Here is an 11,117-nt window from a genome sequence, read left to right on the forward strand (position 1 = left end):
TGGAACTCTCCTTTTGAGAAATCACTGTTGTATTTCTATATATTTTGTTTTTGTGCTTAATTGTTTTCTTTACATTTTGTTTTACCCCCGAGGATGGCTGCCTTCGCTGAAGAACATTATCAAACTCTGGTTGTAGTGGACTGACCCACTGGTCAATCACTACTCGTCTATCTATCTTGTTTAATCCATTGCATATTTCCTTACATTTTAGAAACTGGTAAATGATGACAATATATAGTAATACAAACTATATATATATATATATATATATTTAACTGGTCACTCTATTTGGTATGTATTGTGGCAAAAATCAAAGGATTCTGATTATTATATACTCAACTAATCTGCTGAAAAATCAGGTTCATCTGGCTTGAACAGTTTTTTGGGCATACTAGAGCTGGTTTCGTCATGTTGAATAACTGATGCCACCTTCTGAATCCCTCTTCTGGTGGTTGCGGCAAATTTGGAAGCCAATATCGCCGGCCCAAGCGGAATATTCTGCTGCCTATTCGCCTCGGACGATGACCTCTCGGCACCTCCTATACCATCATAATCTCTACTAGTTCCTACTCTAGATTCATTGCCATTGCCAAGCCCTTCTTGCTCCAAAACATGTGCGTAATAGTACTCCTCCTCTATTGCCAACTCCATTGCCAACTTTCTCTTCCTAAACCTCCTCCAAGCAACTTGTATAAAGCAAGCCCCCCAAGTTCTCCACTGGTGTGAATAGTACCGAAAAGCATGCTGCAGTCTTTTGCTGTGGAGGCGCTTGAATTGAGTGGCAACGAACTTTAGGTCTTCAGCTCTCAGCGCAAATGCCTCAACTTCGGTTAGGGACCTCACCGTACGCGTCGAGCATGGAAGGTTGAGGCTTGATGTAGGCATCAAGGCCCATGTGAGCAACTCTTCGCCGCAGAAATCGCCCGCCCTGAGGGTAGTTGAGTTGTAGAACCCTGTCCTTCCACCATCAGTTGTGGAGCTCTCAAGTTGCCCTCTGATGATGAAAAGCATCTCATTCACAGGATCACCTTCCCTGATGATGTACGTGTTCCTGGTATTCAAGGATGACTCGAGACGTTCACATATGGCGTCTAGAAGCTGATCGTCCATTTGTGCGAAAAAGGGTACCTGAGAATTGAAGAAATTATACCACCAGTAAACGATCGGTGCCAACAACTTATAAACTCAGCTGCATTGCGCTTATCAGCAAGTGTCAGCATGTGACCAATGGTTTACACAGTCTCCCAAACATAATGCTTACACGGCGAACAAGGGCAAGGCATAAATGCCTTTGGATCTGGCGGCGGAGATCCGCAGGCAAGGATTGCAAAATGTTTTTCTCATCTACACCTCTTGTGGCAATCCACTTATATTGAACAAACCGACGAACACGCTCTTGCAGTTCCGCAGGGAGCTGACGGTGCCTCATCCACTCCTCTGTGTCTCTCCTTCTTACCCGCCATTCTTCAAGTCTAATCGTTGCAGATTGCAGGTAGGTCTTGAAGAAATCAGAAAATTTATAAAAATAAGTAACAATGTATCAAAAATTCAACCATGTGAAGGAAAAATTAGACCTAGATCAATAAATTAAGACATTTTCTTGTATGTAGTAGATGCCTTGAGCAAATTATACCTGCATCTGGCTCATGAGATGTGAGAAGAGAACTAGACCAAGAACGGCAATGAGAATGCAAAATGAGGTTTCACTGATAAAAGTGCTTGTCTTAATATCTTGTCCGTAAGAACTGCGTATCGCGAAATGAGTACAAGATATGAATTAGCACAAATAGCTTGCTTAATCTTTAACTGTTTTCATTCCTTGACGGACAAGTAACTATTATTATATGATCCAAATGTAACAGCAGAAAAATGCATTTTGGCTTGAGCTAGTAACAGCAAAGCATACCATAAATTTCTCATACCCCACCAAAGGCAGTAGAAATATTTTTCAATGATGTATGCAGAAGCAACCTCATTAGTAAAAGCCTCCGCAAACATTCCAAACTCAAATTCGTCCTTACCAGCTGCATCACAACTAGTCTGAACTTTTGTGATTTGCAGCCAAAGTTTTCGTTCGGGGTTATTGGCACTGCCACAATCAAGAAACGAAATTTTACAGGATGGAGAATGTGTGTTATTCACCTCCTTTTTACATTCTCCCGTCCAGCACTCGTACTGCCGTCTAATGGACAGCACATACCATGAAGCTCCAACAATCTGCACTGAAGAACAACAACCATCCTAACAATCAAACCAAATAAATAAGGCACGGTATAGTAAATCCCTGGATCAATTATTATTATCTCGCATTTTATGTTGTCAGACCACCAATTTGGCACCACATATTCGAAGAAGAGCTTATCGAAACAATGATATCAAAATCAACAGCCTAACAACGTAAGATGTCACTGTCAAATTGTAAGTACGTATTAATAATTGAACGGAAACAAAATGGGATACAAACACACACATAGATATAACTAGCTAGCTAGGTTCTTACATGTGCAATTAGACAAAACAGAATGAGATTGTAAGCTGCCCCTGACCAAGCAGTCTTGGCTACAACGCCGGTCGATTTAGTAATTCGTCGGTTGAGAGGGAAAAGTTGAATAAATCGAGGAATATATTGAATGAGCACAATTAAAGAAAGGGTATGATTAGCATGAGCAGCTGTTGGGTTTTTCACTGCTGGAATTACAAACCAAATCACAATCTGCAAAAACACAACAAAACAAAAATAAATCATATATATTCTATAAGTGATGGTATTCGTTGGACACTACTTTGTTAAAAACACAAAAGTAAAAATTAATCCAAATATCGAGATCCACCTCTACTAAGGAAATGTACTCCAAATTTGTAGGGGAAATGATTCCCTCACACATGTTTTCTTATTTTGCACTCCACCTTTTGTTTATGTCGTTTGATTTTCCTTTGATTTATTTAATCAACAACTACAAAAAACGTGAGAAAAAGAGTGTGTAGAAATCATTGTTGAGTAAATACCTGTGGGAGTGGTAGGGAGGCGGCAAGATCGATAGAGAAGTCGCCCTTGAGGTAGCGGATGGCGATAGCCCTGGGGTCCTTAACGAGCTGGCCCCGCCCAAAAACCCTAGAACCTGGATCGATATAAGCAATTCGAAACTTGATTAGGATATGGATAATGTAGAAGAAGTCGGCAACCGTACGGAGAAAGGTGACCAAGATGCCAAGGCCCATGTCGATCTGCATGCAAGCAACTTGGTCGCTGGCCGTGGTGGGCAAGAAGAAATAGAGGGGGTCGAGGAAGAGGCCGACGATGCATATGACAAAGAAGATGTGGTTCCATTGGGTCACGCGTTCGGATCCTGGGTCGAGGATCTGGTACCACCACGGGATCTTCTTGCTGAGGGAAAATGGGGTCGAGAAGTTGCGGAAGCGAGCCGAGGCTGCGGCATATGGCTGGAAGCTGTGCATCATCTCTGGGCGTTTTGAGATTTAGCCACGAGGCAGAGACATTAGTTTGAGAGATTTGTGGGGGAAGAAAGAAGAAGAAGAACCAGAAGAAGAAGAAGAAGAGAGGAAGGGCTAAGGTTTCGGGCTTTCATGACCGTTGCATGAACGGGAAAAACGCGCCAAATGTTCATTACTTTTCATTTTGTTTTTTTTTTCATTAAAAAAAAAAAAAAAAAAAAAAAAACAACCACTTGAGTTGAATGAAGACTTAAAAACTTTTATTATCTCTTTCTGGCACAATCAGCATGGGTTTAATGATTGCCCATGATTCTAACAGCTTCAAAATCCTTATGTATATTTGTTCGTATATTTGTATTTAATCCTTATAAACAACTATGACAAATCAAAATACAAATTTCTCTTTTTTCTTCTATCATCCATATCTTCCTTTTCTCTTGTCTTCTATCGTCCATATCTTCCCTTTTCTTCTATAGTATTGTGCGCACTAAGTGTTGATGTAATGCCTCAGTTGACAAACATTGGCCGTCTTCAACATTACTCAACAATTTCCTGCAATTGTTGTCCTCGACAAGCCTTTACAGTTCATAGGAACATGATAGTCACAAAAAAAAAAAAAAAAAAAAATCTCAAATTTTTTCAATAACATTTTGTGACAAATATCATTTTTTTTTTCGTATGACAAATATCATTTTTTAATTTATGAAATAGAAGAAGTCATTATAGAATGCTAAATAAGAGAAGACATGTTTTTTCATATGAAACTACACGATGTAATTCCTTTTCCCCTTTTGACCCAAAAATTTACATTTTCCCACTTCTTTTTAGTACGTACTTTTGTTTCTACACACAACTTTCTCAAAGTGTAAAACGGTAGTTTTCCAATTTTCATATTGCTTTTTGATCCGATGTTCTCACCGTATATACTTAGATTAGAGGCCACCCATTATTTTTTATTTTTTTTTAACAAACGGTATTATCAACACTAAAGGGATGAGGGAGTGGCTAAGCCTCACAATGAGCTAGCACTGATATGGTTCAAATTCGTCTTTGACAAGAGTTGAACTTAAGACCTCTCACTTACAAATAAAGAGGAAATATCACTAAATCATAATACTAAGTGACTGATGCGAAGGAATTTAAATACAAGAGGAAAATAGAAAGTGAGAGAGAGAAACTGAAGGGGTAAAACTATAGCTGATTCTTTTTTCTTTTTTTTCTTTTTTTTTTTTTTCTGAAACAATAGCTAATTATTTTATTGACATTATTTATTGAGCAATTAGTTGGAATGATCAGTTTTTTACATTCGGTTGCATAAATGATCAATTTTTAGTAACAACAACATATTACTCATATATATGATACAATGATGACATAACAACCACACAATAATAATATAATAACGACATGATAAAAGCTGCTTATTTCTGCAACCAAATGTCAAAAACTGATCATTCCAACTAATTTTCTTTCATTTTCTTTTTGTTCATTATCAAACTTATTAAGGATGAAAACAGTATAATAAGTGACATTTTACACACTATAATTGCCTATGAGTATAGAAAAACACCTACCATATTCTACCATGTTCTAATATGATTTTTTTTAATAATAGTATGGAAAGATGTACACCTACCATGTTCTACCATGATTTTTCATTAGTAAGGCATGAATCACGTTATTTTTACTATTGTGAATTAATAACACTACATAGTAGTGTGATTATCATACAAAAATTTTCCTTTCATCTAACTAATATTATACTAATAAAACATAATTTCCCTTGCAAAAGAGTTTTGCTTGTAAATAATTTATTAGATTCCTCACCGTCTTTAGGACCTATAAGTATGCACAAATGAGCAAATGGTTTGGCCACCCCGCAGAAACACCATATAGCTTGGTTATTGGTCAAGCTGAGCCTCCTCAGTTTTGACAAATAATTAACTACAACTCAGAGAATCCATTAGACAAAATTAGTTGACGAATTTTTTTTAGGGTTTGTTGCATAGAGCAGACAGCATATCTGAATATAATTTGTATGTTAAAATGGCAAAAGAAGATGGAGTTCTGGTGGTCAGAAATGGCGATAGTGAAGTCTCCCTTCCACCAATCTCAGCTAGAACAGAATACAATACTAAAGAACTTGCAGATGATGATCTTACTGATGACCATCCAAAGGTTCCTGGATGGTTTTCTGAGTATTGTCCGATATGGCCAGGTGGGTTTCAATTGACATGTTTTTTTTTTTTGTTTTTTTTTTTTTATTTTTTATACTTTTAGAATACATTTTATGACTGTTTAATTTGATTCAAAATTTTCATTGAGTTAATTAGTTTTTTCAAGGAATTCAGATTGAGTTCTAGGTAGTCAGTAACAATTTCGTTTCTGCATGTTGTGATAGGTATGAATAAGCTTATTTCATTATTGTTTACCATGATGAAAGTATAGCTTCATATTGTTTTCAATTCAAGTAATTCTTGCTTCAGACAAGGGAGTTGTGTATATAGTCTTTGTAAATAGGGTCACGGGTCTGCTGTCCCCATATGGCTGTCTCCTTCCGTTTCTTTACTAAATTTTCAACACGTGATCTACCAACTCGCATGATCCAATAAACTCAAATTCTTAATTTTGAGCAATTACAACTTGACCCTACTTCTAAGACGTCGAAGTAATCGAGGTTCAGACATAAATACATTGTAGGTTCAATGATGTTTTATGGAGTTAATTAGATTAGCTTTCCAAGCGGTGCAGTGAGATAGGGAGGAGATGGTACAGGGATCAGAGGCTTCTTTTTGGGTGGTGCTTTTCTAGTTTTCTTGAATGTAAAACAGACAAAAAGTTTTCAGATTTCACAACTTTAGTCTAAAAACAAATGCCTGCTATTTTTTCTTATCCGTGAATAAATTTACTTTCCTGATCTTGTAGGGCAAGCTCACTTTTTGAAGGTAGAAAAAATCTTATTTCAAGGGAGGTCCGAGTATCAAAGTATGATGGTATTTCAGGTAAATTAATTAACAGTCCTCGTTATAAAGTGTGAAAGAAAATCACTCTCTTTGTCACACAATTTAACAAATAAACTCGGTAATATTAATAATGTAACAATATAACATTTCATTTCGTAAATACAATTTAAATAACATTTGCTTACTGTGCAGAATGCAACTTTTAACTAAATATGTCATTAAGAGAACTTTTTGACTAAGAGAAAGTTTATGGTAACCTTTAGAAAAAGGAATTGGAGATCATTGTTATAATAAAAATACTAGTCAATATTATGAAATTAACTATCGTCATTATTTACTTTTGGATTCTTTAGCTACTTTAACGTAACATGACATCAATGTTTAATGTCTAAATTACAAGGAATATAAGGTTACATTAATTGTCAAAGTATACAATCTAATGTTATATAATAATGATAAAGTTATAGTTAACATATAATCACAATATTGTTATTACAATAACAAGATAGGTGTTTGTGTTGTGGACGCCTTATTACACTATCAAAATATTACTATACATGTGTGTGTGGACGTGATTGCATTAAAATTATTGTAGGGTACGTTGACTAATTAACCTTTGGCTAAATTATATATGGTTGATTAATTTCTAATTTGCAGTCATCAGCATATGGCAAGGTTTTTATTCTGGATGGAGCACTCCAACTCACTGAGAAGGATGAGTTTGCTTACCAAGAAATGATTACACATCTTCCTCTTTGCTCCATTCCGAACCCAAACAAGGTAGTCAATTAAGAATTTGAGAATACGCCACAACATTTCATGTGAATGAAAGAAGACAAGTGTCAATCTTACACGTTTCATACATAATTCCATCAAATTTTTTATAAATTAACTTACGTATAATTGAAGTGTAATTAATAATAATAATTAGAGCTGGTAAATGGTTTAGTTTAGTTGGTTTGGTTTGGGTTCATCACAAAATAAGGCTGGTTGGGAAGTACATTTAAAATAACCGAAAACGCTTTTAAATAAAATGTTTTTGAGTTCTAAAAACATTTAAAATGCTTCCTACAAGAAGCACCTAACTAGTTCTTGTAGGCAGCCCTTCAAATTCTTTTTAGGTGCTTCTTGCAAGCAGCATTTCAAGTGCTTTTCTATAATTCACTTGCATTTTAACCAAAGATTTGTTTCAAAAATATTTTCACAAAAAACGATTTCGCCATCTTAAAAATAATACGAAACGAGCCATAATTTTTTATTGGATCACCCAAACTTTATCTATTAAGCTTATGAGTGAAAATAGTTAAACTCGAAATGATTAGTTCAGTTAACGGGTCAATTGTTTCACCCGTTAACAAAAGCTCATCTCATGTTCATAGCATCACCAATAGAACCACCACAAATCAAAGCAGCAACAACCTAGACCCGCCATAACCCACTTGCTCTATTCCACCACCTCCAACCTCCTCTCCCTCTTAGCCTCCTCCAAAACGACGGCAATGCGATGTCGTCTCCATTGTCATCTACGACGTCAATGGCAATCCCCGCCGTGCTCCTCCTCTCCAACTGGCAACACTTCTCGCTTTCCAGCCCGACTCCAAACCCTCCACTATGAAGGGCTTCGCGTCCTCATTCGAGTCAACATCTGGGTTCCCGTCAGCGGTCAGTATTGCAAGGCTGAAATCGAACATCAAGGGCAGCAGTGGGCCGCTGTCAACGCCAACTCCTTAATGGGTGATTAATGGGTTGCTAACGGGTTCACTCATTATTGCTACCTCATTATGTCTCCACCTGTGAATTGAAATTATGTGACCTAAATAGGTTATGTTAACGGGTCGAGTCCATCTTGCCAGCTCTAATAATAATAAATCCCTAGTTTGCAGAAAATTAGAAAGCTCATCAAGTAAATGCAGTTAATTTTGTCACCTACCTAATCCTTTTTTTCTTGTGTCAAAAATTAAGGTTTTACTCATTGGGGGAGGAGATGGCGGCATCTTAAGGGAGTTTTCTCGACACTCTTCTGTCCAGCAGATTGATATTTGCGAAATAGACACCATGTTGGTTGATGTGAGTAAAAAATTCTATATGAAAATTAAAGGAAGTAATCCAAATAGAAGCTCTCAAACTAAAATATCTACATGAATTTCTAAGCAATTTATATATAAATTTTTAGGTGTACAAGAAATATTTTCCTAGTGTTGCTATTGGATACGAGGACCCTCGGGTGACCCTTCACGTTAAAGATGGTAATTAAGTCCTTTCTAGTTTCTATATAAATTTATGTTTTGTATGTGCTTTTTTCTAAATATGGTGAGTCCTTAATTCATGTTAAATTTGCAGGTTTTGCATTTCTTAAGTCTGTCCCAGAAGGAACATATGATGCGATAATAGTGGATGCGTTTGATCCTATTAGTATGTGGATGCGTCTAAAATATTTCCAAATACTAATAATCTGTTAATTAATATAAATCTAGCAAACAAAAAAAGTTAGCATATACGAAATGATCGACGTAATTTATCGTTCTGTGCATGCATGCATGCAGGGCCGGATCATGAGCTTCACAAGACTCCCTTCTTTGAGTTGGTAGCAAAAGCCCTCCGACCTGGCGGAGTCATGTGTATTCAAGCAGAGAGCATATGGTTTCGTTCTTTAGACATTGAGCAACTCATGGCCAAATGTCGACCAATATTCAAAGGCTCTGTTCAGTATGCATGGACAATTGTTCCTGCATATCCAAGGTATGCATATATTATAAACATATAGCTTTTTAATCCGTTTGATAATCTTTTCAGTGTTCAAAACAAGCCAAATTTTGAGAACTTTCAAAAAGCATCTTTTCGTTTCTGATTTCATATTTTCATCAGTTACTAAACAAGTTTTCAGTTTTTATAAAAATATAAACAAATAGTTTTCAAACGACTCCTAAGTGTCCCGTTACCAGTCTTAGTACTAATTAAAAAATTCAAACACTATTTTCTAACTACTCTCAGTCGATTATTAATTTCAGTGGGGTGATTGGTTTCTTGCTTTGCTCCACGGAGGGGCCACTGGTGGATTTCAGAAATCCTGTCAACCCAATAGACCCCAACAATAGTTATGGGATTGCAAAAGAGCCCCTGAAATTTTACAACACAGAGGTACCTAACATAATTCCTAACTAATTATGCATGGCTATAAATTTAAAGCTCGATTCTCTCTTTTTTTTTTCTCTCTCTCTTAATTTCTGTCGATTCCAATTGATCAGGTGCACATGGCTGCATTTTGTTTGCCATCTTTTGCAAAGAAGGTGCATAATGGGTCTAAAGTGAATGGAGTTGGAACGCTCGCAGCTGATGAGGCAAAACACAAGTGAATATTCAAGAAGAAGACAACAAAATCTATCCCAACACTAAACATCATTGTTGTGTGTGTTTTAATTTTATATGATGGCAAACTATATATGGTTGTGTTCCATGATTTTCTGGTGGAAGTGTCCTGTTAATCATGCTATTGCTTTGCTTTAAATTAGAAAATGACAACTTACTCAAATATTGTTTTGTACGCATGAATATGATACTTGCATTCACTTTACGAGGAGAATACACATATTTTACCATTTAGGTATAAAGTATTAGGTTTTTGTCACCATCAGATCATCCATCTCAGCTGAATATTGGAGTTTGAGTATTTGAGTTTCATCAAGTGTTGGTTAAGGACATTGAGATCGGTTAATCATGTTATTATCTTGGCAAATGTGCTTTTAGGCTTATGTGCTTTTGTTATTTTGGGCTTTTGGGATTTTAGTCATCTTTTGTTTACTCAGTCTGGATTGTGCTGTTTCAATTAAAAATATTATTGAACTAGCATTTTGGTCCCTTTTTTATTTTTATTTTTTATGATAAGATGATATTTTATTATAAGTTTAATCTCTACAAATTAATAAAGGGATAATTTGATATAGATCCAATTTTGTGAGCCATTACTATAATTAGTCCACTGCATTGAAATAGGTCTAATAATTGATATTCCACGTAAGCTTATTTATAATTGGGGCTTTTAAATCTAGGTCCAAAAACAAAGGTAGTTTTTTAACTAAGTCCAGTTATCCAATTACATATTTTTATACCAATTTTTCCCTTTTAGATAAAAATATTTAAATTCTTTAATGTTTGTATCATTTATTCAGTTTTTAATCTTGAATATTTAAATACTGACTAAAATATTATCTAGTAACCACCTAATGATGTTTACCTACAAAACCGATATAATTTAGTAACTACCTATTGTATAAGAAGAAAAATACTTTATACCAACAAAACAGATGTAATCTACCTACAAAACAAAAATAAACTACCTATTGTATAGGAAGAAAAATGCTTTATACCTACAAAATAGATATAATCTACCAACAAAATAAAAATAAACTACCTATTGTATAGGAAGAAAAATATTGAACCTCCATGGCAGAACATTAGAATAGAAATATGATATAATATACCTCCATTAAAGGAACAAATACTAAACAAAAAAAAGGAACAAATACCAAGTTTCAGGTTACCTTTATGATACGCACAAAAATATAATAGAGCAAATATAAATGCATGATATTGTATTATTGCTTGCAATTGATACTGTATTGCCGAACGAATATGTAAAAAAATTGTGAAAGCTATGTAAAAACTGAAATTGTCATGAAGGAATTTGGAGGGAGGAACACAAAA

The 11,117-nt window shown here is 35.5% G+C and overlaps 2 protein-coding genes across 2 annotated transcripts; one reads left to right on the plus strand and one right to left on the minus strand.

The window, feature by feature from the left end:
• Positions 1 to 310: 310 nt before the first annotated feature.
• On the minus strand, positions 311 to 3,459 carry LOC137713841 (probable cyclic nucleotide-gated ion channel 16). Its single transcript, XM_068453195.1, has 6 exons — positions 3,007 to 3,459; positions 2,501 to 2,713; positions 1,907 to 2,217; positions 1,634 to 1,745; positions 1,262 to 1,498; positions 311 to 1,128 (listed from the first exon to the last, which is right to left on the minus strand). Exons 1-6 carry the CDS (start codon positions 3,457 to 3,459, stop codon positions 340 to 342), a joined length of 2,115 nt encoding a protein of 704 aa, XP_068309296.1. The 3' UTR covers positions 311 to 339.
• A 2,040-nt stretch (positions 3,460 to 5,499) lies between these two features.
• On the plus strand, positions 5,500 to 9,769 carry LOC137713731 (spermidine synthase 1-like). The gene is made up of 9 exons (XM_068453073.1): positions 5,500 to 5,671; positions 6,379 to 6,455; positions 7,074 to 7,196; positions 8,379 to 8,483; positions 8,590 to 8,662; positions 8,757 to 8,828; positions 8,960 to 9,155; positions 9,425 to 9,554; positions 9,662 to 9,769. The coding sequence occupies exons 1-9, from the start codon at positions 5,500 to 5,502 to the stop codon at positions 9,767 to 9,769; spliced, it is 1,056 nt and encodes a 351-aa protein (XP_068309174.1).
• Positions 9,770 to 11,117: the final 1,348 nt, after the last annotated feature.

The sequence above is a fragment of the Pyrus communis genome, chromosome 13, assembly GCF_963583255.1.
Source record: "Pyrus communis chromosome 13, drPyrComm1.1, whole genome shotgun sequence".
NCBI classification, from domain to species: Eukaryota; Viridiplantae; Streptophyta; class Magnoliopsida; order Rosales; family Rosaceae; genus Pyrus; species Pyrus communis.

Coding starts and splice junctions, on each gene's coding strand:
- LOC137713841 (XM_068453195.1), bottom strand. CDS start 3,459: ATGATGCACAGCTTCCAGCCATATGCCGCAGCCTCGGCTCGCTTCCGC. Junction 2,218..2,500: donor TGTTTTGTCTAATTGCACAT/GTAAGAACCTAG, acceptor TCTTCAGTGCAG/ATTGTTGGAGCTTCATGGTA. Junction 1,499..1,633: donor ATCTCATGAGCCAGATGCAG/GTATAATTTGCT, acceptor GATTTCTTCAAG/ACCTACCTGCAATCTGCAAC.
- LOC137713731 (XM_068453073.1), top strand. CDS start 5,500: ATGGCAAAAGAAGATGGAGTTCTGGTGGTCAGAAATGGCGATAGTGAA. Junction 8,829..8,959: donor GGATGCGTTTGATCCTATTA/GTATGTGGATGC, acceptor GCATGCATGCAG/GGCCGGATCATGAGCTTCAC. Junction 9,156..9,424: donor ATTGTTCCTGCATATCCAAG/GTATGCATATAT, acceptor TATTAATTTCAG/TGGGGTGATTGGTTTCTTGC.